Source organism: Neophocaena asiaeorientalis, unplaced genomic scaffold (genome assembly GCF_003031525.2).
Source record: "Neophocaena asiaeorientalis asiaeorientalis breed wild unplaced genomic scaffold, Neophocaena_asiaeorientalis_V1.1 scaffold77, whole genome shotgun sequence".
Lineage (NCBI taxonomy): Eukaryota > Metazoa > Chordata > Mammalia > Artiodactyla > Phocoenidae > Neophocaena > Neophocaena asiaeorientalis.
Window position 1 is genome coordinate 9,668,175 of NW_020174645.1, and position 27,545 is coordinate 9,695,719.

At 45.4% G+C, this 27,545-nt stretch overlaps 1 protein-coding gene and 2 pseudogenes across 2 annotated transcripts in view; 2 read left to right on the plus strand and 1 right to left on the minus strand.

The window, feature by feature from the left end:
• Positions 1–296: 296 nt before the first annotated feature.
• On the plus strand, positions 297–1,398 carry LOC112408736 (60S ribosomal protein L38 pseudogene; annotated as a pseudogene).
• Positions 1,399–9,977: 8,579 nt separating this feature from the next.
• Positions 9,978–27,545, plus strand: part of VSIG10 (V-set and immunoglobulin domain containing 10) — a 36,651-nt gene continuing 19,083 nt past the window's right edge. For both annotated transcript variants that reach the window (XM_024758663.1, XM_024758664.1), the window contains exons 1-2: positions 9,978–10,306; positions 17,262–17,543. In XM_024758663.1, the coding sequence (XP_024614431.1) occupies positions 10,228–10,306; positions 17,262–17,543 (361 nt within the window). In that variant the 5' untranslated portion in view covers positions 9,978–10,227. The remainder of the gene's footprint in view (positions 10,307–17,261; positions 17,544–27,545) is intronic.
• LOC112408826 (40S ribosomal protein S27-like) lies at positions 14,569–14,831 on the minus strand (annotated as a pseudogene).

The following is a 27,545-nucleotide window of genomic DNA, read 5'->3' on the forward strand; positions in this document are numbered from 1 at the left end:
TGCCCTTGGCAGTGAAAGCACGGAGTCTTAACCACTGGACCACCAGGGAATTCCTGAGATATAAATCTGAGTTTGTTTGATACCAGAACCCAGGGTCTTATCCTGCAGCTGGTTAGAAAAGATTGGAATGCAGGCTGGGAAACAGAGAGCATAAGAAAGTGAAGAAGTGGCAGTGAGTGTCTCTCAGGCTGTACGTGGGGAATGGGGGTTAATCCGTGGTAATCCAGGCTGGGTGACATCTGGGGACCCCGGGCCTGGATGGAAGGTGCCAGCCAGGCTCTCCATGTCTCATCGCCATGGCTCACAAAATTGAGGAAATCAAGGACTTTCTGCTTACAGCCAGGTGAAAGGATGCCAAGTCTGTCAAGATCAAGAAAAATAAGGATAATGTGAAGTTTAAAGTTTGATGCAGCAGATACCTTTACACCTTGGTCATCACAGACAAAGAGAAGGCAGAGAAGCTGAAGCAGTTCCTGCCCCCAGCTTTGGCAGTGAAGAAGCTGAAAGGAACCACGCATGCTGATTTGAACTGTACTGAAATTTTAAAAATTAAAAAAGAGAAGAAAGAAAGTGAAAAAGTCACTAAGGAGATAAATATTGAGGACAAGAGCAGTGAAACTTACCTGTGACTTTATATAAACTTAGATGAAGATGCCCATTTAAAGATGGTCCCCAAAAGACAGGCTGTACCCTGAAGCAGGGAAGATAAACAACTCCTGTGGAGGCCAGACATCCCCTGGAACGGGAGAAACTAAACTGATTGTCAAGAAGATAGTTTTGGGCAAACAAGAACCATCTTCAAGATTCTAGAGTTTTGTGAGCAAGAGATGCCAAAATAAATCCTCTCGTGAGTGCTACGTTCAGAGTTGCCGTTCGTTTCTGTTGGGGCCAACACTCTATTTGTTCACTTATCATTTACTGAATGTCTACCAAGCCCTGTGCTAGACTCTGAAGACAGAGACCTGGATGAAACATTGTCCATACCTTCAGAGAGATACCAGGCTGGAGCAGGAAGACAGACATGTAAAGTGATTCTTACAATTCAGAGTGGCAAGGGTTCTGATATAAATTTCCACAGGGTGCTACAGGAACACAGGAGAAGGGTACCTGTCCCTGCTGTGTACACCAAGGAAGACTTCTTGGAAGAGGTGACCACTTAAGCCCAAAGAATTTGTGGGAATTAGCCAGGTGAAGGAGGGAGTAAAGGGTAGTGGAAAGAGCAAGAACATGGGTGGGGGACATGGGGGTGTAGAAACACCACGGCTTGATTGAAACAGTCATTGTCAGACATTGCTGGAGCTACAGGGATGAGTGTGGGCTCCATGAGGGCAAAGCCCACTCTTTGTTCTGTTCCCCATTGTTACTGCAGTATCCAGCATGGTGCCTGGCACACAGTAAAGGTCAGAACTCCAGTAAGGAGTGTGGGAACAGAGGGGAGGAGATGGACTCCAGGGCTGGAGTGTGTGAGTGACTGAAGGGTGTATATGTCTGAAAGGACTTTGGCAATGAACAAATGCGCTGAAAAGTGAAATTTCACATTCCTTGGGGTTTTGCCTTTTGGGAGTTTCCTATTTGTAAAAATACAGATTCATTGCCATTTGACATTGGAATTGTACTACAAAGAATGTTGCTCACCACCCGTTTCTACAAGGATTAAGTCATTAACCACTGCAGTGATTGACCGACAGTGCACCCTGACAGGAATTCAGGATGAAAACCAGGATGGGGCACTCTGTGCTTTAGAAAACAGGCCCCTTACATAGTTAGGGTGTATATTCCAGGAGGAATTTTAATGAACCCAGATTCTTGCATCTTCCCATACATAGTAAAGCACTAAAATCATGAACTGAGATACCTGTTACTTGTGACTAGCAGTAACCGTTTACCGAGATGTATGCTTAACTGCACGTATTCCCTCACCAAAATCATATGTATACTGGCCTCTCCCTCTACGTCTTTGAAGCAGTTCCTCAGAGTTACTTAGAGACTCTTTCCCAGGCTATTGTCCTCAATAAGGTCCCTGAATAAAACTGAAACACACAATTCATGTTGTGCGTTTTCTTATTTCCATCGACAGAATGGTCAGAAATACATGCTGAGAAGAAAAAGGAGGTCTAGGGTAGTTAAACCTAAAAGTAACTTACTTATCCAGGAATCTAACCTTCCATCTCCTTTCTATTTCCGCAAATACCCTATATCTTCTGAAGGCGTCCACCTGGAACCCCTGCCTCTCCAGAACCCAGCCGAGAATCAAGACTGCCAAGCCACAAAAACAAAGGTCATAGAGTCCACAGCGGAGCAGGTAATTTTCTCATTTAGTGTCTCTGTATTCTTATTTTACCCAGAGTTCTAATAAGTTTAGTCATCTGGGTTCCAAGGTAGAGAATGTATAAAGCAGCAAATTGACAGGAGCAAGAAGCACAGTTACGTTCGTAGTTACCGATTGCTGGACATCTACTGCCTGCAGGGTACTTTACTGGTGCATGCCTCATCAAATCCACTCAATGACCCCCAGAAACGGAGGCTCCAAGAGGGGTAAATAACTTACCTAAGGACACATGGAAACGTAAGCAAACCTGGCAGATAGGAGGAACCAAACCCGTGCTCAGTACCTAACCCTCAGGAGGAATTAAAGAAACAGCAGTCTGGGGCCATTTTGTGTGTGAGATAAGCCCTTCTGGTTCCCACAGATAGCAATGTTCAGACACAAAGGGTCATTCCTGGAATCGTCATGAGAAAAGATTGCATTGTGTCCACTGCGCTCTGTTCAGAGTAAGGGAACTATGTGCTACATTTCAGAAATATCAGATAACTGGGTGAGTTCTGGCTTTGTCCATGAGCTGTGACCTTGAGCACACTGCCGCTTTTCCTCCTCTGATGGTGAGGGTTATTGTTTGAACCAACAATCTCTGAAATTCTTTGAGTTCCAGGCAGCTTGGACCAACTCCTATCTCTTGGAAGACCTTGGCTGTGGAACCCAGGGTCCATTCAGGACTGAGAGCGCCACCTGGTGATTCAACCTTGTAAGTGAGATTTTTCACTTTCTCCTGTGCCCAGCCAACCCAGTCGACAATTCCAGTTTAGACCTGCAGGATGGTTTTTTCCCCCTAACTCCTTGAAATTGCTTTTAAAATGTTGTGAATATGTGCATTATCCTGGGAAGAGGGTACATAGATTTTCATCACAAGTTTCTTGATCCTCCCTTTCCCCAGTCCAAGTTTTTACTTCTGTCAGTAAACGTGAGGCCCAGAGCAGAAGTGATTCATTCTATAAACATGGGCTGGAGGCTGTGACTTTGTTTGGAAAGTTATTTTACCTCTCTGAACCTCAGCTTCCTCATTTGTAAAATGTCGATAAGATTTGTACCTTCTTCTGAAGTTTGCTCAAAGAATAGGAGGAGAACTTCCATAGAAAATGTGCCTGGCAAGAGCATTATTATATATTATGAGGAAATTTTCTCAAAATCTTGTAAGAAGTCAGCCATTGGCTAGAAAAGCCAGGATGCCAGTAGGTACTGTGCCTCTGCCAGTTTAGCAGAGACAGGGAATTCTAAACAGAGAATGAAAAATGTCCAGAATAGGCAAATCCGTAGAGACAGAAAGCAGATTAGTGTTTGCCAGGGGTTGGGTGTGGCGGGTGGAAGGAATTGAGAGTAATAGCTAAAGGGTAAGGGATTTCTTTTGGGGGTAAAACAAGTCTAAAATTGATTGTGGTGATGGCTGACAACCCTGTGACTATACTAAACACCATTGAGTTGTAGACTTTAAATGGGAGAATGAAAGTGTGTTATGTGAAACATACTTCAACAGTGATGTTGAAAAAAACTCTCATTGAACGTCACACATCTGGGTAATCACAATAGATGGATCCTCTATCATTACATAAACTTTGAAAACAAGTGTTAATGGGTATGTAATATTCCAACGGGTGCATATTAGGTAACCAGCAAAGACTGTAGTCTCCAGAAGTTGGTGAGACTGGTTGTCCCTGGGGAAGAGGACTGAGGCCTGGGGGAGGTGGACAGATGGCTCACTTTCAAGATACAATTGCATTACAAAAGTCCTTGGATTTTGTTTGTTTGATTTAACTTTTTATTCACAAACACCAATGAAGTATCTATGTTCTCTGTCCCATCTATATATCATTTTTCCCCTCATTGTTTTGTCACTTTCCCATTTTTTTCTACTTTAAAAAAATTTGTGGTAAAATACACATAACATAAAATTTACGTCTTGGGAGTCCCGTGGTGGCCTAGTGGTTAGGATTCCGTGTTTTCACTGCCATGGCCCAGGTTCAATCCCTGGTCGGGGAACTGCAAGCCGCGTGGCGTGGCCAAAATAAAAAAATAAAATAAAATTTACCATCTTAACCTTTTTTTTTTTAACCTTTTTAAGTGTATGGTTCAGTGACATTAGGTACATTCACATTGTTGTGCCACCATCACCACCGTCCATCTCCAGAACTCTTCCTCTTGCAAAATGGAAACGACAGATAAATTAAACATCTCCCCAGTTCTCTACCCACTCCTCACCCCTTCTACTTTCTGTCTCCAGGAACTTGATTGCACTAGGTACGTCTCAAACAAGTGGTGTCATACAGTATCTGTTCTTTTGTGACTGCTTTATTTCACTTAGCACAATGTCTGCAAGGTTCATCTGGACTTTTTTTTTAAACCATTAGCATTTTACTAGTTTTCCAGTTAAAAAAACTAGTTAGTTGTCAAAAACACACAATGTCTATTTTTAATATAAAGTTAAGGGAAAAAAGCAGGAATGAAAACTGTAAAATGTCATCACAACTTCATAAAAAAAAAAGAAAATCACACATTGGAACGCAGCAGAAAAGTTCCTGGTGATGATAGAGATTACTTCTAGATGACTTATGGTTACATTTTCTTTTCTCTCTTTGTTTTTTCATTATTCTAGACTAAGCATAAGATGCTCATGTTTATAATCAGGAACACAGCAAATGCTATCTTAAAAATAGACAACTTCAGGAAAATGCTTCATCCGAGCTTTCTCAGGATACCCTGAGATTATTAAGTTCTTCTGTCCCCATGAATTCAATACCTTTGTGACTGCCAATCCACATGTCCCAATTTGGAGTTAGGAAGGTAACATTTATGTTGACCGACAAATGCACTCAATAGGTGAGGGTGAGAGCAGAGAACAGGAGTTGTTTTGTTTTTTGTTTTTTCCTTTGGCCACGCAGCTTGCAGGATCTTAGTCCCCCGACCAAGGATTGAACCTGGGCCCCTGGCAGTGAGAGCGCAGAGTCCTAACCACTGGACTGCCAGAGAATTCCTGAGAACAGGAGTTTGATGGGAGAATGTATTCACCTGAGTCATCTGGTACAACTGGCTCCCAGCAGGTCTCCTCCTGGATAATCCCGTTGTTTCCCACCTTGGAGTCGTCTTATGGGGGGAAAGTGGTCTGTTCCAGAGGTACTGGCTCTGGAGAGCTGACTGTGCCTATAGTTCAGTAACTTCACAGTGATAACTTGTAATTGGTTGTCGTGGACATATTTACACCGTGGAAATTGGCGGACACTACAATCACCCTCACTGCCACCAGCTGAGCATCTGTGGTTCCACATTCACCAGCACAGGCTGGGCTCCTTTCATCCTTTAGGATGAGTGAGCCATGCATCTCTTTTCAGCTGCTGGTTGCCCATTTCTCAGGGCACTGGATGATCACTTTCCTCATGCCTCAGTAAGCAGCATTTTATCTTCTGAGGGTGGATCTGCTTCCAAGTCCCGTGGTTCTTTGTCACTTGGAGACACTGAACTTCAAGCTCTTGGTCTTGAGTCCAGAGAGGAGACGCTGGGCTTTGGTCAAAAATAGATTCATTTCGCAACTCTGTATTTTTCGTTTTCCCATCTCATCCTGCCAGCTTTGTTTTTGGCCGCACCTTTGCGGGATCTTAGTTCCCAGACGGGGGATGGAACACAGGGCCCCAGCAGTGAAAGTGTGGAGTCCTAACCACTGGGCCACCAGGGGAGTCCCCCAGCCAGCTTCTTTTTGGAACTTCGCTTGATTTGGAACTTTCTTGCTACAGCACCTGCACCTCAATTCTTTTCTTCTGGGCAGAAGGCAGAGGAGAGGTGAGAGAAGGTGGTGTTTAGGGAAGGGTTAGCAGGCTTTCTTCTCCAGAGAAGAAGGCAGGTTGATTTTGTTGCCCCTGGTTTCTGAGGCACCAGCCTGTGGGTCCCCGACCCATCCAAGAAGGCATGAGTAGGATTTTGACATCCACCTCCTAGTAATGCTTCTTTTTTTAATTAATTTTTTATCGGAGTATAGTTGATTTACAATGTTGTATTAGTTTCTGCCTGTACAGCAAAGTGAATCAGGTATATGTACATATACATATATCCACTCTCTTCTAGACTCCATTCTCATATAGGTCATTACAGAGCACTGAATAGAGTTCTCTGTGCTATACAGTAGGTTTCCATTATCTTTTATATATAGTAGTGTGTATATGTCAATCCTAATCTCCCTTTTTATTCCCCCTCCATAGTTCTAGTTCTATAGTTTTATAGCACACGGTAGGCATCCCACTAGACAGACCTCTCAGTAATTCTTGAAGTGAGGGGTCTAGAGCTGGACCTGAGGGGCCAGGCTGCTATCTGAGCTGTTCCCAACTGGCCCGCCCTTTCTGAGCCCCCAGGAGAGGTTGAACGGGAGAAGCACGTTGTTGCTAAGAAACCTTTCAGCATTACCTCTAGGGAGGGGACTTGGCAAGAGGAGTAGTGGGGCAGAAATAATAGGTGGCTGGATGGCTTCAAAGACCCAGGCTGCAGGAGCGCTGGCTCTGGAGTCAGGCAGGAGCCCCACCCCATTCCTCCCACCAAGACTGATCAAGATGACACCGCCTCATGGGACTTCCCTGGCGGTCCAGTGGTTAAGACTCTGTGCTCCCAATGCAGGGAGCACGGGTTCGATCCCTGGTCGGGGAACTAAGGTCCTGCATGCTGCACAGGCATGGCCAAAAGAAAAAAAAAAAAAGATGACACCCCCTCAGACCTGGGTTCAAATCCAGCCTCCCCCATTTACTTGAGATGTAAATTGGCCACTCTGAGCCATATGTCAATTGGGAAGGGTAATGAATGAATGGATACAAAGCACCTAAAATAGAGTAAGTTTTTTCAATTCTTGGGAGGTGAAAATGAAACAAAACAAAAACAGCCATGTGTAGCAGCCTGAGCTGAGAGGTGTTTGAGCCTCATGTTTAATATCTGATTGCAGGATTTCGGAGTCCTGATAGGTTCTGTTGGGGCGCATCTCAAATGACAGACCCCAAAGCGATGCTTTAAAGACTTTTGAGTCCCTTACTTTATCTTCCCGGCCATCCCATGAGGTAAACATTGACTATAAGGTGCAGATAGGTGAAACTAGGGCTTTGAAAGACCCCTACCTTGCTAGAGACCCCACAGTGAACCCCCAACTCACCCCCAATGTCACTGTTCTAGGTAGGGCATTTTCCACTGTCCAGAGTGGCCTGAAACACAACTGGATGTTACGGCAGGGCACTTCCTAACAAGTCCTGTCTCAGAGTCAGCAACAGCCTTCCCCAAACCAGAGAGAGTGGGTGCTTCCTGGGCCAGCTCTGTCCCACACTGAGTGGTCTGGAGGCTTCCTTTGAGCCCTGCTCAGGGAAATGCCCATGTCTGCTGGTCTGGTGACATCCAAAACATCCAGGCTATAAAGAAAAAAATATTGCCTGCCATTCCAGTTCTACAAGGATCAAGCCGCTAGCCACTGCAGTGGCCCACAACAGTGCAACCTCCGGGGAATTCAGGATGGAGAAAAACAAGAAACATTCTGTGCTTTGGATATACAGGCCCCTAAATGGTTAAGATGCATATCTAAGGAAAAATTTCAAATGACCCCAAATTCTTGCATCTTTCCATACATAGAAAACTGCTAAAATCATTAACTTAAGATGTCTGTTCTTTGTTGTTATCAGTAATCTTTTGATGCTTGACTACATGTTTTTCCCAGCGAAAAAGATCATATACATCCTGGATTGTACCTTACCTCTTCGAGTGGTTCCTCAGAGCTACCTGAGAGACTGTCTCTGGGGCTGTGGTCCTCAGTAAGGTCTCGAAATACAACTTAACTCACAACTTTTACATTCCACATTTTTCTTTCAAGTAGACAAGACCATGGCAGCCTTTGTGTAAGTGACAAGATTGGAACTTGGTTTGGCAGGAATTGGAGTCAGACAGACATGGGTTCCAGACCTGGCTTTACCACCAACCGGCTTTGTGACCTGGAGCTTAACTTCCTAGCTGTGGGTTTCTCACTTGTAAAATGGGATTGAATGATTCTTTAGGTCCAAGGGTTGGAGGGAGGGCCCAGTGATATTAAGTTTCTAAAACTGCTTTAGAAAAAGGCCCCAGCTATGCAAATGTGAGGTGCTCTAATCACTGTTGTAAAATATCTTGTGGGAGGTTGATCCTTGTAGGAGTGGAGAACTGGTCAAGAGACTGTCCGTTTGGTTCAGCAAATATACCAGGAGGGTGTGCTCTGATCAAGTCCCCCTGTGAGGCACCAGTAGGGTCACAGAAAATTCCAGACCCTCAGCTGAAAACTTGCCACTTATTAATTTTACTTATGTCTTGTTAACTTCAGGTGAGGATGTGAGGTGTTTGTCAGGAAAGCTTGAGCAGCTTCAATATCAAAACCAATCAACTTTCATTGGTCTATTTAACAAATACATATTGGGTGGTAACCGAGGTGCCGGGCACGGGGAAGACAGGACAGTGCGTCCTGGACATACTTTACTTTCCATCACCAAGTAAAAGATGAAAAACAGAAACAAAAGGGGGAGAGGAAGGAGGAAAACTTTGAGGAGCTGGCTGAAGAGGTAAAATCATTGAGCAGAAGAGGAAAAAAAGGAAGTGTGCAGCATCATGGCTCAGTTCATGGGTGGAACATACACTTTTAGTGGTTTCAAGAGGATTTCCTCATGGAAAACGTATTTCAGTAAGCGGCCTTTGGGCAACAGATCGAATGATTTTCTTAATAGCATTGTTTGTTTTTTCCCCAACATTTTATGATGAGATGAGGGGGAAATGTTCAAACATAGAAAAATCCAAAGAAGGGGAACACTCACATATCCACTTCCTAGAGTCTACAGTTAATATTTCACTCTATTAGTTGCAGTTTTGTTTTTTTCAAGAGGAAGTTTCTGGTAGGGCTGTTTCAAGGATCAGCTCTTCCTGAGTATATCATAACCGTGTTTTCCCTAGGACAGAAGGCTGGGATGGGGGTGTGGCAGGAAGAGGGGGATTTTAGGCTGGGAATGAAGTTCTCTGGGAACCAGACTGGATGGGGGTGGGGGAACTAAAAAGGAAAAACAAAAAAGCTCCCGGAACCCAGTTCCGCTGCCCTGGCTCTTACTGTGTGGTCTCAGCCAGTTAACCGGAGGACCAGAGTCTCGTGCCTGCTCTTGGCTGGAAGGTCTAAGGGATCATCTTTCTCCTGCTCTAGACTTGCCTTCCTTCTGCAAAGGGTAGAGAAAGGCAGCGATGGCGGCCCTGGCGTCCGCCCGGGGCACGGCACAGGAAAACACCTAAGAATCCCTAGAACAGCTAAGCCGAGGGGACCCTGAATTCTGCCCCTTGGCAGCCGACCCCTCCGGCTCGCGACGCTCCTCCGGGTGCCGCAGCCGGAGCGCCCGGGAGGTAGCAGCCGGCGGGCCGGGGCGAGGGTGCCGTCCTGCAGCAGCCGCACGCCTTTGCCCGGCCCAGCCCGGCTGAGTGGGCTCGGGGAGGGCCCAGCTTCTGTGCTCCTCCCCAGGCCTGCCCCGACCCGGCTCGGCGCGCCCCGGCGTGCGCCCTTTGCGTAAAGCCCTCCTCCCGGGCCAAGGTAGAGGAAGTTGGGCTCCCGCCTGGATGGGCGGGAGGGAGCCCAGCTCCTGTTGTTTTCCGCCAGCGGGAGTGGGTGGCGGGCGCAGGGGGCGGGGTGCGCCCTCCCACCCCGGGCCGGGCGCTCGGGAGAGAGAATCGCTCTCGGAGCCCAGAGCAGCTCCCAGCCTGTGACATCGGGCTCACCCCAAGCATCCTTCCTGGGGGTTGCGGAAAGTGGAGTTACTCTGTCGTTCCGAGGACCTGGGAGGAGCACTCAGTACCACCCCAGGGGCCGGAGTCCTTGGGGGCGCCCACCCAGCCAAGCCGGAGCCTGCGTTTCCCGAGGGGCCCCTGCCCGCATCTGGGGCGAGATGGCCGCAGGCGTCCGGGCGTCCGAGCCCCGGGTCCTCGTCTGCCTCGGGGCGCTACTGGCCCGCTGGGTCGCCGCAGGTAAGGGGCTGTGATCTGGAGGGAAAAGTTGAGTTTTGCCAGTCAACGGTGGGGAGGAAGAGCTGGAGAGTCCAGTTCCCTCCGACTCTGCCGGATCCAGTTGTGCCGCGGCCCCGAAGTCGCCCCGGGAGGATCGTGAGTTTCCTGCTTGCAGCTTGGCTTTTTGCAGGAAGGAATTTTCCTGGACTCTTGATAGAAGGCGAGACATCCCCACCCTTGGAGTGGGCAGCCGGCGAGGCTCGAGGGGCCTGCGGAGAGGTGATGGGAAAATTGGGGAAATCGAAGATGGGAGTTTTGAAGATGGGAAAATTGAAGAGGCGTAAAATATTTATTTTTATTTTTTTTAAGCGTCGGATGTAAATTCGCGTTCTGGTTTTACGTGCTGCGATGGTTCTCAATCTCGAGTCTCCTTTATTTTCCTCTCCTCCCTCTGCCCAAGGTTGAGCTTGCACCTGTAACCTGTGGGTTTCCCTACACACTCCTGCAAGCCGACCTGTGTGGACTGTCGCAAAGTTGTGCTTTTCTCCTTCACTTAAATAACAAAACAAAGCAAAACTTTTACTTTGAAATAATTTCAGACTTACAGAAAACTTCCCCTACACTTGACATTGCCTCTTACACTTGACATGATTGGCGAAAGGTCTTAAATGGTTCATCTCTGCTCTGCCTTGCAACAATAAGGAATAGAGGGTTGCTTACAAAAACATATAGAATTTTAAAAAGATTGAAAAATTACTTTTGAATTTAATTCACCAGCGAATGCATGTGAGAGGACTCGGGTTGAGGGAAAGGAGATGCAGTTTCCCAGAATACTTGCAGAGTCCTATTTTCAGGGTTACCCAGTCCAGCACACCCAGCTGATCTCTTGTAGGTTCCTAGAGGAATTGCCCGCCCTACCCCGAGCTTCCTAGCAGCAAGTGCCAAAACTTCCTAATTGTGAGGCTCTCCCATGTTTTTATTTTGCTTTGTTTTTAGCAATTATTTAAAAATAGTAAAATTTCTCATGAGCTAGATTTCTCGTTTAAATGGAAAACTCTGAGGATCTGGCAGCACATGGCCTGCTTTACCACGTGGAACTGAGCAGTGGTTACCCATTTTCATCTAGGGCAGGTGACTGCAAATTGGTTCCCCCTCTCCCTGCTGCAGTACTTACCCCTGGCCCACTACAGCCGTGGACATGACCTGCTGGCCCCTCCAGGCATATACTTAGTGGTCACTGTGCTGTGAGGAGAAGGGGACGCACGGCCTCCAACTGGCCGACCCTGAAAGTTAAAGGTGATTGTGTATTCCCTTTTCCCCAGCTGTGTGCAGCGTTTACCGCACTGTGAATATCAAGGGCCTCGGGACATCAGAACCCTGAGCTGAAATCTGTACTGGAATGAACTGGCTGCAGCTCACCTCGCAGGGAGACTTCCTCCACTGCCATGCCCAGTTATTTTGATGCCCAGGCCAAGTTCACCTTTGTGTACAGTGCCAGGAGGCTTGCCTTGCTTGATGTATTTTTGGTTTTTTATTTTATATTTTAAACTTTTATATTTTTTATTAATTTTTATTGGAGTATAGTTGCTTTACAATGTTGTGTTAGTTTCTGCTGTACAGCAAAGTGAATCAGCTATAAGTATACACGTATCCACTCTTTTTTAGATTTCCTTCCCGTTTAGGTCACCACAGATCATTGAGTAGAGATCCCTGTACTATACCTTTGTATTTTTTTTCTTTGTTTTTCAAGTCGGAAGTTGTCTGGGGGGAAAATATTGTCTTTCTCCTGTCATTTAACTCTGGACAATGTTCATGCCCCCCACTGTCACCTCAGGTTGTAAACCTGGGGTCATTCCTGGGGAAAGGTTGGTAGGAAAAAAAAATAAATGTTTGGGTACAATGTCAACTCTGTAAATGATAATATGAAGGCAGCGCTGGGAAATGGTTGTTTCTGTTGCCCCTTCCTTTAGTCCGTATTCTGAATTTAAGGTTGGGGGACCTTCGGGGACCCTCTGGACAACTGGTGGACGACTTCTAGTAACACAAACTGTTACTGTGTCTTATTGTCTCACCCTTCTGGTTGGGAGACCAGAGTAAATTCCTGTGACCTGGAGCATTGAAGACCTGAATAGCAGTCCCAGCTCTCACAATGGCTTGTGTGGGACCTTAAGTAAATCACTTAATCTTTCTGAACCTCAATTTTCTCAACTGTAAAATGAGGGGGTTTAGGATGATCAATCATGGAACTAGTGCACCCTCAGGGACCACTCATTCCTTGTCCATGTCAGACATCACTAATTGATGACTGTAATTCTTCTCCACTGAGCCCTGACTTGGCCTGCCCTCACCGTTAACCCAGCCCTCAGGACTGAAGGATCTCTAAGGTCACTTTCAGTGGTTAAAAAGAATGGAGTGAGCAAAGCCAGGAGAAGTGAAATGCCTTAAAATGGTGTATTTTGTGGTTATGTCATTCTACTCCTTGGAGGAGAAGACAGTGTTAGCTCAAGTTCCAAGACTAAAGTTTCGCCAGGGCTTTTGCCAAGGAGCCGGGGAAGGGGCAGGTCTGCAGATCTCGTGAACACACGTTGCATCTGTAATTCTCCCGTACTTCTCTCCTCAGTGGGTATTGCCACTGAGAACTTGGGTCCCCAGGCCTAATTGTTTGAAAATAATTCTCACTTGCTTTTTAAAGTGATTGTTCAGAAGCGTTTCTTGCTGTTTCAGAATCTCTAGCATTAGGTGACATTTTCTGCCTTCCAGCAAGTGGCTTAGAATTTTTTTTTTTCCATCTTGCCCTGGCTTTGGGGAATGGTGTGGCCAAAATGGGGAAAAAGTCAGAACGTCCTGTGGCTCCAGGCCGACTGATCTTTCAGAGGGAGCCCCTTCCAGCCAGACAAAAGGCCAAATACAGATAACTGTTACTCTTTCTTTTATGAAAGGGAAGGTATTCCAAAGGCAGGTAGTAGTTAATTTTTTTATAACAACCTAATTGAGATATAATTTACATACCATACACTTCACCCTTTTAAACTGTACAATTCAGTGGTGTTTAGTATATTCACAAGATTATGTAACCATTACCACTAATTCCAGAACACTAATTCATCACTGCAAAGAGAAGCCCACTACTTAAGTATTAAACAGTTACTCGTCACTACCTGCCCCCATCCCCAGACAAGCCACTTCCCCAGCTCTAGACAATAGCTAATCTACTTTCTATCTCCATAGATTTGCCTATTTGGACATTTCATATAAGTGGAATCACACAATATGTTGTCTTTTATGACTGCCTTCTTTCACTTAGCATAGTGTTTTCAAGATTCATCCATGCTGTAGCATTCGGCCTTTTTATAGCCTAATAGTATTCCCGTTGTATGGATATACCACATTTTATTTATCCATTCATCAGTTGATGGGCATTTGGGTTGTTTCCACCTTTTGGCTGTTATGAATAACTGTGAGCATGCATGTACAAGTTTTTGTGTAGATATGTTTTCATTTCTCTTGGATATACACCTAGGAGTGGAATTGCTGAGTCATATGATAATTTTAACCTTGTGAGGAAATGCCAAACTCTTTACCAGTGTAGCTGCACCATTTAAAAATCCTATTAACAATGTATAATGGTTCCAGTTTCTCCACATCTTTGTCAACACTTGTTACTGTCATTGATTTTAGCCATTCTAGTGGGTGTGAAGTGTTAGGTATCTTACCATGGTTTTTTTTTTTTTTTTTTTTTTTTTTTAGATCTTCCCAGACCAGGGCACGAACCCCTGTCCCCTGCATCTGCAGGGGGACTCTCAACCACTGCGCCACCAGGGAAGCCCTTTACTGTGGTTTTGATTTGCCTTTCTCTAGTGACTAATGATGAGCATCTTTTCATGTGCTTATTGACCTTTTGTCTATCTTTTAGAGAAATGTCTATTCAAATCCTTTGCCCATTTTTAAAATGTATTATTTGTCTTCTTATTGTTGAGTTGTGAGAGTTCTTTATATATTCTGGATACAAATCCCTTCTCAGATGTGATTTGCAAATATTTTCTGCCAGTCTGTGGGTTATCTTTTCACTTTTTTTTTTTTTGTATCCAAACTGTGTTTATTGGGATGGTTTCCCATTCATCTTGATTCAGGGTGCTTTTCTTTTTTTTTAATTAATTAATTTATTTTTAACATCTTTATTGGAGTATAATTGCTTTACAATGGTGTGTTAGTTTCTGCTTTATAACAAAGTGAATCAGCTATACATATACATATATCCCTATATCTCCTCCCTCAGGGCGCTTTTAATACTGCTTCCGTCTAAAGGAGCATCCTTCTGTAAGCCTTGCTTTTCCTCCTGTAGGCTGGCAGAGGACAGTGGAGCAGCCAACACACAAAACTACTGTCTGTGCATATGGCTAAAGATGGTGGTGATTTTATAGCATCCTGGACATTTCACGTCCATGAAATAGGAACTGGGGCTCTGCACCAGGCGCTTCTTCTTGTGTTTCTTCTTCTCCTCTTCCAGAGAGGGATGAAGGAGATCCTTTGCGAGAAGCATGTTTTCATGGGTAGATCGTCACCGCTGGAAAGGTCTTTTCACTTTCTTGGTGGTGTCCTTTGCAGCACAAAAGTTTTAATTTTGATGAAGTCCAGTTGATCTATTTTTCTTTTGTCACTTTACTTTTGGTATCATATCTAAGAAAACATCGCTTAACCCAAAATCACAAAGATTTATTCTTTTGGGTTTTTTTTCTAAGAATTTTATAGTTTTAGCTCTTACATATAGATCTATGGTCTATTTTTAGTTAATTTTTTTTTTTTTTGACCTTGCCACTCGGCTTGTGGGATCTTAGTTCCCTGACCAGGGACTGAACCTGGGCCATGGCAGTGAAAGCGCTGAGTCCTAACCACTGGACCGCCAGGGGACTCCTGATTTTGAGTTAATTTTTGTATATGATGTGAGGTAAGGGATCCAACTTCATTCTTTTGCATATGGAAATCTGATTGTCCCAATACCACTGTTGAAGGCAGTTTATTTTGTAATGAAATATCATCTTTCACAAAACCCCAATATATTCACATACTTTGAAAACTTCTGATGTGGTGGGAAAAGAACTGAATGGAGAAATCTAGACTCTAGTTGCATGCTGCTCCCGTCTCATTGTAGGACTTTGGGCCAGCCCACTTCCCTTCTTTGCATCACACGTCTCTCATCTATTGAATGTGACAGCATGAGTAAGAGACCTTGTATTTGGGCACTGATTGTGGAGGGGGCTGGAAAATTGTGACACTTCTCAGCAAAACTGGCTGCATTCGCTTCTGTTTACCTGGTGGCAGTCTTATGCCAAATCAATTGCCTTAGCATTTGTCAGTCTTTTTTTTTTTAATTTTTAAAAAACGTTTATTCAGTTGTGCCAGATCTTAGTTGCAGCACACGGGATCTTTTAGTTGTGGAATGTAGGATCTAGTTCCCTGATCAGGGATCAAACCCAGGCTCCCTGCACTGGGAGCGGGAGTCTTAACTGCTGGACCACCAGGGAAGTCCCAGCATTTGTCAGTCTTGAATGAGCATCAGAATCACCTGGAGGGCTTGTTAAAGTGCAAAGTTCTACCTTCCACCCCACACCCCTGGTTTGTTTCTGATTTAGATGTTCTGGGTGGGACCTGATAATCTGCATTTCTAACAGTGCTGCTGCTGATCTGGGCTTTTCCTTCTGCCTGGGAACCCCAGCTTCACCTTCACCTGGCTAATTCTTTCCTGTCCATCAGATCTCAGTATGGCTTCCTGGAGGAAGCTTCCTTGACAAAAACCACAGCTGGACTTAGGAGCCCCTTCTCTGAGCCACTGTTGTGTTATTTATCACACTGCATTGTAATTGACAATTTATTGTCTGTTTTCTCCACTAGACTGTGAGATCCTGGTGGTCTCTGTTTTGCCCACCATTAGCTCCCCAGTGCCTGGCACAGAGCATGCCCCAAAGTCCTCACCGTGAGCTTGTTCTTGCCTGGAGCTGCTGAGAGGTCTTGCACTGGACTCGAGATGGAGAGAGACAGAGCGAGCAGCAGGAAAGAGGGAACAAAGCCAAAGCCCTCTTCCTTCCCCTCTTCTGGATTGCTAGGCAAATAAAACCACTGGGGTCCTGTATCAGTTATTTATTACCACAGCAATGCTGCATAACAAACAATGACAAAATGGCAATAAGTGCTTATTGCTCAAGGGTCTGGCATGGTTGGTCAGTTGGCTCTGCTGCTCTTGCCTGGGCTCACTCACATGTCTGGGCGTCCACTGAGTGGCTGAAGACTGATCTAGAATGGCCACAGCTGGGAGGATTGAGACAACTGGGGACTGCACCATATAGTTGTCATCCTCCCCCTGGCACATAAGCTAGGCATGTCCTTCTCAGGGTGGTGGCGGAAGGTGAGCGTGAGCAAGCCCAATTACACCAGTGCTTTGTAAGCCTCTGCTTGAACCGCATTTACTAACACCCCTTTGACCAGAGCAAGTCACGTGGCCCTGCCAGAGTCAGAGTGGGAGGGTGCCACAGAGTGACATTGTGCAGGGCATGGATAGTGGGGGAGGGGGTTATTAGGGCTGTTTGCAACTGTGATTCACCACAAGTTCATTACTGTCAGGTACCGGCCAATTATCCCGACAGGATGGGGCTCTGTGTGTTATTGCATCTCAAAAACACATGCCTGGTTTTAAAAAAATCTTAGTGCAGAGGGACTGTGCAAAAAGGGAGTTCAAGAAAGATGGGGCTTAACTGGTGGTGCAGTGGTTGAGAGTCCGCCTGCCGGTGCAGGGGACACGGGTTCGTGCCCCGGTCCAGGGAGATCCCACATGCCGCAGAGCGGCTGGGCCCGTGAGCCATGGCCGCTGAGCCTGCGCGTCCGGAGCCTGTGCTCCGCAACGGGAGAGGCCACAACAGTGAGAGGCCCGCGTACCGCAAAAAAAAAAAAAAAGGTGGTAACAGCCTGACCTTTCCTCACTCAGGACTGGAGGCTGTCGTCATTGGAGAAGTTCACGAGAATATCACGCTGTGCTGTGGCAACATCTTGGGACCGAGGGGCCTCATAACCTGGTACCGCAATGACTCGGAGCCTGTCTTCCTCCTGTCCTCCAATTCCAGCCTCCCGCCAGCCCAACCACGCTTCTCTCTGGTGAATGCCAGCTCCCTGCACATGGAGGCGCTGAGCCTGCAGGATGAAGGGAACTACACCTGCTGGGAGGTCCTGAACGAGACTCGGTGGTTCCAGGTGTGGCTGCAGGTGGCCAGTAAGTGGCGGGTGGGGACTGAGACTGGCTGGCGTGGCGCTCAGAGCCTGGGACCCGAGGAGGCCTTTGGAGTCAATGGCCTGGGTTTCATTCTGGGCTCTGCTACCTGCAAGCTAAATGACCTCTCATACCTGTTATTTCCTCATCAGTATAGTGGAGATAAAAGGGATTCTTGCCTCATAGAATTGCTGTGAGGAATAGATCCCAGTTTATCTATATACAGTGCTGTAAATGGCCCCTGGCATACTAGTTAGCTTGTTAATATCATCCTCGCTATCAATCTCATTTTATTATACAACAAAGTCAGAGTATAACATAATCAAGTCAGACTGACTGAGTTCCGATCCTAAGGCTAGGTCACCTTGAGTAAGTAAGTAGCTTAATAACTCTGTTTTTCAGTAGCTTTGGTTTTTCTTATTTGTTAATTGGGGACAATGCATTGCATACCTTATCAGGTATATGCTCTTATGCTGTAGCGCTAAATGCAGGGCTTGGTATGAGCTACTGTTACTACTGTCTTTCCTAAATCAGTCTATCATGTCTGTCAATATATATGCATGAATTTAGAGCAAGGGTTGGCAAATCATAACCTGTGGACCATTTCTAGCCTGTTGCTATTTTTGTATGGCCTGCAAGTGACAAATTTTTTTTTACATTTTTAACAGTTGAAAAAAATCAAAAGAAGAATGATATTTGTGACATGTGAAAATTATATGAAATTCACATTTCGGTGTCCATAAATAAGGTCTTATTTGAACACAGCAACACTCATTCATTCCCATGTTATCTCTGACTGCCTTTAGTGCTACAACCTCAGAGCTGAGTGGCTGTGACACTGATTGTATGTCCTGCAGGGCCTAAAATATTTACTCTCTGACCCCTACAGAAAAATTTATTGGTCACTGGTTTAGAGGGATATCCACATTCTATACCCAGGGTGTGTCATTGAGTAGAAATACCCATGTGATCACTATTGCTCCCTGATTTTCTCATTTATAAATTATTTACTCATTCCTTTAGTCAATATGTATTTATTGAGAGCCCAATGCCAGGCACTATTCTAGGCACTGGGCCACAAGAATGGACAGGTCAGAGAAGGTCTCTACCCGTGTGGAGCTGACATCCTAGTAGGAGAAGACAGACAATAAGCAGGTAAGCAAATGCATCAGGCAGTTTCAGAGTGACAGGTGCTGTGCAGAGAATTGAGATGGGGTGATGCGATCAGATCCTCTGAAACACTTTACATTGGTGGGTCAGAGAGGAGCTTTTGGAAAGAGTGACATTGAAGCTGAATGATACGTAGGAGCCAGTCACATGAAGATAAGAGAGAGGGATCCAGGCAGAAATTGAACTAGTGCAAGATGGGTTGAACATGGTGCGTGTGTGGATGAGGAGAAGGCTGGTGTGGTGGGAACCCTGGGTGTGAGAGGGCAGGACATGTGAGACATGGAAGGCAGGGCCAGACCATGTGGGGCCGGGTAGGACTGGTGTTATGGGTTGAATTGTGTCCCCCAGACAGATAGGTTGAAATCCTAACCCTCGATACCTGTGAACGTAACCTTATTTGGAAATAGGGTCTTTGCAGATATAATCAACTTAAGATGAGGTCATTAGGGTGGGCACTAATTAAAATTGACTGGTATCCTTATAAGAAGAGGAAAATGCATGCAAAGACAGAGACACAGGGAGAATGTCGTACTGTGGCAGAAGCAGAGATTGGAGTAATGTAGCTGCAAGCAAAGGAATGCCAAAGATGGACGGCCATAACCAGCAGCCAGGGAAGAGACAAGGAAGGGTTCTCTCCTAGAGCCTTCGGAGGAGTACAGCCCTCCTAGCACCTGATTTCATACTTCTGGCCTCCAGAACAGTGGTAGAATCAATTTCTGTTGTTTTAAGCCATCTGGTTTGACTTACTTTGTTAAGGCAGCCCCAGGACACTAATACACCTGGTCAAAAATTGGGATTTTATTCTGGGTGCAGGAGGAACTCCTGGAGCTGTAAGCAAGCAGGGATGTGGTATCATTTGAATTACACGTGGAGAATGGATGTGTGCGGTCTCAAGAAAGGCTGGTAAAATAAGAAACAAGGAAACCAAAAGCAACTATACTCCAATAAAAATTAATTTTAAAAGAACTTAAAGAAACTAAAAACAAACAAACAAAAAACCACACAAGGAAGCCAATCGGCGGTGTAGGATATTAGTGGCCAGAGTCAGGGTAGCAGCACTGACCTTGGTGAAAATGTACGGGTTCAGAAAATATTTTGGAGGTACACCTGCAAGATTTGCTGGTGGATTAGAAGTGGAGGATGAAGGAAAGAGAGGCTTCAAGGACACGTCTAGATTTTTGGATGGTTTGTACGTTTTCCACCAGCTCTTAAGGCTTATGGAATTTGCGAATGCAGTGTTTTTGGGTCTGGAGATGCCATGGATGAATTGCTGAATGGCCAGGAATGAATGTGGGTGTATCAAAAAATGTCGCCCAATTTGGCCCAGTTCTGATTGGTTCTCACTGTGAGCCCATGGGCGGGTGCCAACAGGCCTCCCTCACTCCAGCTGTCAAACGGTAATTAATAATTCCTTCGGGAGAAGCCCTCCTGCAAGGCCACGAAGATGAGCCAGCTCTGCCTCTCTGCAGCCCTTCTAGTCTTCCTGGGCACCCTGGTGGCCAGCACCCCAGGGGGTGAAAACAGCAACCAGGCCCAGGCCCTGCACCCTGCCTTCTGCCTGGAGCCTCCCTACGTGGGTCCCTGGCAGGGCCCTGTTCATCGGGTACTTCTACAATGCGAAGTCCAGGCTCTGCGAGACCTTTGCTTACGGCAGGGGCAGAAGGAAGCAGAACAACTTCCTGGATAAGGAGGACTGCATCAGCACCTGTGGTGGCTGCAACAGGGCTCAGGAGAGCCGGGCAACTGTGCTCCCCTGAGATGGCAGTCTTAGGAGGCCCCAGGGCTGGGCTGCTGCTGCTTCTGAAAGATTTGAGCCTTCTCCTCTACTTCCTTCTCAAACCTACCTTCCTCAGCAGGACCCTGCCTCTTTCCTCACTGCATCCTCACCTTCATACCCCTCTCCACCATTACTGCACTCCTTGGAGGGGGCAGCGATGGAATTTCTGGCATCCAGTTCTGAGCGTCAGTGGTGGCAGAGATGTTTTTCAATAATGAACCCCCTTTCCCCATAAAAAAAAAAAAAAAATTCCTTCGGGACTTCCCTGGAGGTCCAGTGGTTAAGACTGTGCTCCCAACGCGTGGGGCACGGGTTCGATCCTTGGTCAGGGAACTAAGATCCCACGTGCTGCATGGTGCGGCCAAAAAAAATAATAATTCCTTCATGTCAGTCTTGTCAATAAGTGTCTTTGCTTTTGACCTCAGAGGAGTAAGGTGGCATTACAACTTTTGGGGCTTTTTTTTTTATTATTATCACTCTCTGCGGTTTATTATGATTTTATCTGACACTGACTTATTAATCATTGGCTAAGTTTATTGGAGGTTGGATTAGATTCATTATTGCCCTGTAGGGAGATAAATGCAAGGTCTTCTTATGATGAAAGTGAATTTACATTAAAAAAATCACTAAACTCAAATGGTGTTTTGAGCTCCCTGAGTTACTGTGGTATGATTTGTGTTAAGGAAACTTCTTCATTTGGAAACATAGGGGGTCCCTGACTGGTGTAGGGCTTGTTCGTGAAAACAGGACACAGGCTGTCTTAGTCAGTTTGGGCTGCTATAACAAAAGTAGCATGGTCTGGGTGGTTTAACAACAAACATTTATTCCTCACAGTTCTGGAGGCAGGGAAGTCCAAGATCAAGGTGCCGGCAGATGCAGTGTCTGGTGAGGGCCTGCTTTCTGGTTGGCAGATGTGTGTCTTCTCTCTTTGGTGGAGAACAGAGAGGGAGGAAGCAAGCTCTGTGGGGTCTCTCCTTATAAGGGCACTCATCCCATTCATGAGGGCTCTGCTCTCGTGACCTAATCCCCTCCCGAAGGCCCCACCTCCAGATGCCATCACACTGGGGACAGGCTTCAGCATGTGAATTTTGGGGGATACAAACGTTCAGTCCATAGCACAGGTGTCCTCCGGTTTCACAGACACCAGGGCCCTCTGGAACGTCAGGCCTCGTCCCCATTCCACGAGAGACCCCGGGCCAACACCAGACCCTTCTGGGCACCAGGGAGCCCCTTCTTGCTCCTCAGACAGTGGCAGAAGGGGAGGCTTTGGCATCTCAGATTGGAATTCAGCCCTCATTTCTGCATGGAAGATTTAGGAAAATGGATTAGGCTTGACCCAACCACTACTTCCAGGAGGGTGGTGATGTTGCTGAGTGGCTGAGGGCATACGCTCTGAGGCCCAGCTGCCCGGGTTCAAACACAGGTCCTGCTGGCTGTTGTCTTTGTGACCTTGGGGAAGTCGCTTGAACTCCTCCAACCTTAGTTTTATCATCTGTGAATTCAGGGGTAATGGTGGAAGCTAGGCACAGATTCCCTGCACACATTCATGAGATAAACACGCACAGACTTCAGCATAGAGTCGGGCACATGGTGTATGTGCACTTGGTCCATGTTACCTCCATCAGCTGATTAAGGAGGTGACGGGATTCTCGTGGGAAAAATGCATCTCAAGTTCCCATCCATGAGTACATCTGGGCTTTTCGAAGAAGACCTTCGTGCCTCTTGCTTTTCCCGTCTTTCTACTGACATGGTTGATAACTTAGTCTCTTAAGGAGAAAAGTTTGGAAATATTCTAACATGGCCTTGGAAGCTAGGGGAAAAAAATCTGAGATGTGGCAAGTTGTTATCTGTACGTGACTTTGTTTTCTTGTTTTGTTAAAAAAATTTTTTTTCTTCCAGCTTTATTGAGGTACGATTGACATGTGGCACTGTATAAGTTTAAGGTGTCCAGCATAATGACTTGACTTACATACATCATGAAATGTTGACCGCAATAGGTTTAGTGAACATCCATTGCCTCATATAGATATACAATTAAACAGCAAACAATTATTTCCTGTGATGAGAACTCTTAAGATTTACTCTCTCAACTTTTATATATGACATACAGCAGTGTTAATTATATTTATCATGTTGTACATTACATCCCTAGTACTTATTTATCTTATAACTGGAAGTTTCTACCTTCATCCAATTTCCCCTCCTACTCTTCACCTCTGATAACCACAAATCGAATCTCTTTTTCTGAGTCTTTTTGTTTGTTTGTTTCTGAAGTATAAGTGACCTATAGCATTGTTAGTTCCTGTTACACAACACAGTGATTTGGTATTTCTATACTTTTCAAAATGATCACCACAATAAGTCTAGTTATGACCTGGCTCCATACAGAGATATTACATAATTATTGACTATATTCCCTCTACTGGACGTTTCATACCCATGACTCATTTATTTTGTAACCGAAAGTTTGTACCTCTTAATTTCCCTCACCTTCCTCCCCTCTGGCGACCACCTGTTTGTTCTCTGTATCTATGACTCTGTTTCTGTTTTATGTTTTTTCATTTGTTTTATTTTTTAGATCCCACATATAAGTGAAATCATACTCTACGACTTTCTCCATCTGACTTATTTCACTTAGCATAATATCCTCTAGGTCCTCCATATTGTCACAAATGGCAAGATTTCATTCTTTTTATGGCTGAATAGTATTCCATTGTATATATGTACCACATCTTCTTTATGCATTCATCCGTTGATGGACACTTAAGTTGCTTGCATATCTTGGCTATTGTAAATAATGCTGCAGTGAACATAAGGGTGCACATATCTTTTCTTTTTTCTTTTTTGGCCATGCCACATGGCATGTGGGATCTTAGTTCCCTGACCAGGGTTGGAACCCATGACCCCTGCAGTGGAAGCATGGGGTCTTAACCACTGGACCGCCAGGGAAGTCACATATCTTTTCTAATTAGTGTTTTCATTTTCTTTGGATAAATACCCAGGAGTGGAATTGCTGGATTGTGTGATAGTTCTGTTTTTAATTTTTTGAGGAATCACCATACTGTTTTCCATAGTGGCTGCACCAGTTTACATTCCAGCACCAACAGTGCACAAGGGTTCCCTTTTCTCCACATCCTCTCCAACACTTGTCATTCGTTGTCTTCTTAGTAATAGCCATTCTGACAGGTGTGAGGTGGTATCTCACTGTGGTTTTGATTTGCATTTCCCTGGTGATCAGTGATGGTGAACATCTTTTCATGTGTCTGTTGGCCATCTGTATGTCTTCTTTGGAAAAATGTCTATTCAGTTTCCCTGCCCATTTTTTAATCTTTTTTATTATTTTGATATGGAGGTGTATGCATTAAAGACTTAAATGTGAGACCTGAAACCATAAAACTTCTAGAAGAAAACACAGGCAATATGCTCTTTGATATCGGCCTTAGTACTTGTTTTTTTGGGATATGTCTTCTTAGGCAAGGGAAACGAGCAAAAATAAACAAATGAGACTACATCAAACTAAAAAGCTTTTTGCACAGTGAAAGAAACTGTCAACAAAACAAAAAGGCCAATTACTGAATGGTAGAAGATGGCTGCATATGATATATCTGATAAGGGGTTAATATCCAAGATATACAAAGAACTGTAAGTGACCTTGAATGTGTGAATGGACAGAGATGCTGCAGAAACATGAAGCTGGCTGTATGAGGGCCGGGAGCTTTCTCCCTCCTTACCACCTGGATCTCTGCTTATCCATCAGTGGGCATTTGGTGCCTCTGCCTTCTAGGGAGTGAGGTTTTCTATAGGCCTGGGGTGATACAACCTGTCTGGAATGGGCACTGCAATGTGACTTTGTTATTCATCTCAGGAGTAAGAACTCTGCACTGTTCCTTGTTAAGTTAATGATGCAGTTGAAGAGTCTTACCATTGAGATTGGGACTGCTGCTCCTGAGGGTACAGAAATCCCTTAGTCCAGAGCAGTTCAGGATTGCCACAGCTGTTTATTTCACTGACTTACCTACCCATCCGCTCCTGCCTCCAAGTCAGGTGGATACGAGGTTAGAACCACTGTGTGTTTACCTGCAGAAAGCCTGGAGTGGGTGGAGTGGGTAGCACAGACCTTAACATATTCCAGTAGAATTTGTGCTTCTTTCAAGAGATGATCCCTTAGCCACTGGGGAGCTGAGTGGTACACAATGCCAGACTCTCCCTGTGTCTATTTTTCTCAGGCCCAGCAAGTGTTGAGGGAGCATTTGAGTTGGTTGGCACATGGGCAGTGAGGAAGCTGGTTTGTATCAACCTCCAAGAGCCCCTTTGGATTTGGGGTTTGGAGGATGGGAGTGCCCCTGTTTAGCTAGTGATGTGGCTGCCACTCCCGACTTCCAGGAGAGGGAGTCTCAGGAAAGCCCCATGTTCCCCGACTAACTGGGCCCATCTGATTTGTACTCGTTCTGTGATGCTGATGGTGTCTCTGTACCCTATGACAACATAAGGTCCTGGGGAAAGGAGATGTTGGGCATACTGAAGAAAGACTGCTGGCCCCGTCAGAAGGCGGGATGAACTTTGCCCAAAGACTGATTAACCTGAGTCTTGCCAAGCTCATCTGAAGCAGAGATGTATGCTTGTAAGAGGCTGAGGACCTCTGGGTTTTGGTCTTCTGGACAGAATCAGTGGTCACTAGGGAGGTGGGGAGGCGATGGGGTTGTTATATTCACCTCTATGTTCCATCTCCTTTTTTTTTTTTTTTTTGTAATTTGGCTGTGCCACACAGCTTGGAGGATCTTAGTTCCCTGACCAGGGATTGAACCTGCACCCTCGGCAGTGAAAGCGCAGAGTCCTAACCACTGGACCACTAGGGAATTCCTTATGTTCCATCTCTAAGTGATATCAAAACACTCTGTAAGTGTCCCCAAGGATCTTGTCCCACTGTGGAACAACAGGTACACCCACCGTTTAGCAGAGGCTAGTCAGTACGTTCTTAGGTCATTTTCAAATAAAAATGCTGGTGTGAAGAATAAATGTAGGAAAATAACTTTTCGTCTCGTCAAAGAGCCCAAGATACGAAGATGGGAATCTCCTATTTTGTGGGTCCCTGAGATGTAAATTAACTCCTTGAGACACTTGACTGGCCAACCTATAGTTATGGTGGGGAAGGAAAGAAGTGAGTTCTGATGTCAAGAATGACTACAGAGAACAGGAAGGCAGCAGCAGTAGTGGATTGTTGTAGAACAGGAATCAAACTTTTTCTGTAGAGGCCAGATGGTAAATATTCTAGTCTTTCTGAGTCAACAGGTAAAAACGAGGATATCATATAAGTACTTATATAACAAGAGAGAAAACAAATTTCCACATTTTTTTGGTTGACAAAATTCAAAATATAATAATAACTGAGTACTTTTTTTTTTTTTTTGGACGCGCCACGAGGCTTGCAGGATCTTAGTTCCCCAACTAGGGATTGAACCCAGGCCACTGCAGTGAAAGCGCCGAGTCCTAACCAGTGGACTGCCAGGGAATTCCCATAACCTAGTACATTTTTTTGGTAGTGCAGGCCTACTAATGAGAAGAAAGGGATTCTTTGGGCGGGGGAGGGATAACGTTTCACTTAGTTGGGGTTCAAAGTTAGTGTTCTCTCTCATCAAATCGATTGTGGATGTTCATCTGTACATACAGTCTGAGCTTGTAGGCTGTACAAAAACAGACAGCGGGCCGTTGTTTGCCGATGCATGTTCTAGAATCAGTCTACGAGTATACTACTGTTAATAATGTCAGATAACATTCATAGAACATTGACCACATGTCAAACACCAGGCTAAGTGTTCTGCTTATATTCTCTCATTGGATCCTTCAATAACCTGGTGATAGAAGTTACTCCTGTTCTTTTCATTTCATAGGAAGGACAGGAGGGTGAGAATAGGAGGGATGGACACTTGCTCAAGGTTGTCTGTCTAAAAGTGGCAGTAGAATTTACACCCAGGTCTGTCTGAATGCAGAGTCCAAGTTCATAACCACTAGGTAAGGCATCCATCCAAGAAACTGACATGACCAAGGCCTCCATAAGATGCTGAACCTTTGTAAACATGCTGTATTTTTATTTATTTGCTGTTTTATTTTTGTTTCCTCTCCTATCTGTCTGTCTCTCCGAGTGATTGCTACCATCACCCTGCAAGCAAAAAGGGCTGGTAGTTTCTGTTGAGGAATATCAGCGGGGTGGAGAGAGAGGTGGGAGGGATGGAAATGGGTACCGCCTTCTTTTTAGTCAGAGTAAGGGGAACCCCAGGGATTTAAGAAGATGGTGTCAGCTTTAATTAAGAAAGCAGACTCAACCCAAAGGTTTATAAAAAAGCTGTAACCTTTGAACACTTCATTCAGAAGGCGCTTCAGGTTCTCTCATTTGATTTTTTTTTTTTTTAACCCTTCCGCCTACAGCGTTCTCATCCATTCCCTTTATCCAGACCCATGTTTTGCTCAACATTGTGTTGGTCAAAAGCCCCTCCCAGGGAATTCCTTGGCGGTCCAGTGGTCAGGACTCGGTGCTTTCACTGCCAAGGACGAGGGTTTGATACCTGGTTAGGGAACTAAAATCTTGCAAGTCACGTGGCGCAGTCCAAAAAAAAAGCCCCATCCCAGCCAGTTTCTGGGGCTCTCACTGTTCATGACAGGCCTCTGTGGCCCTCCAGACCACAATTTGGAAGACCCATGTGGTCCAATCTAACACAGTACCTTTGCTGGCCCAGGTGTGGCTACCAATACCACAGAGGTACCCTGTGCTTGGCTGGGTGCTCGCCAGCTGTGGGCACTCCCTAGGACCTGCTGGTCCACATACCTACCCAACTAGTCGGCAACGGGCAATGGGATATTTGCGCACCTCCCAAACTACAGTATAATTTTTTCCCCAGACGCTCTGTGGGAGGTGACATGATTCCAGCAAATCATTGCAACTCTTAGGAGCCAGCCCTGACTAGACAAGCATATTGTCAAGAGTATTTTCCTCAGAAACCCACAATTTCTGTCGTTATACAATGGCCCCAGAATAGGTGGAAGTAGCTTCTGTACTTTGAGGG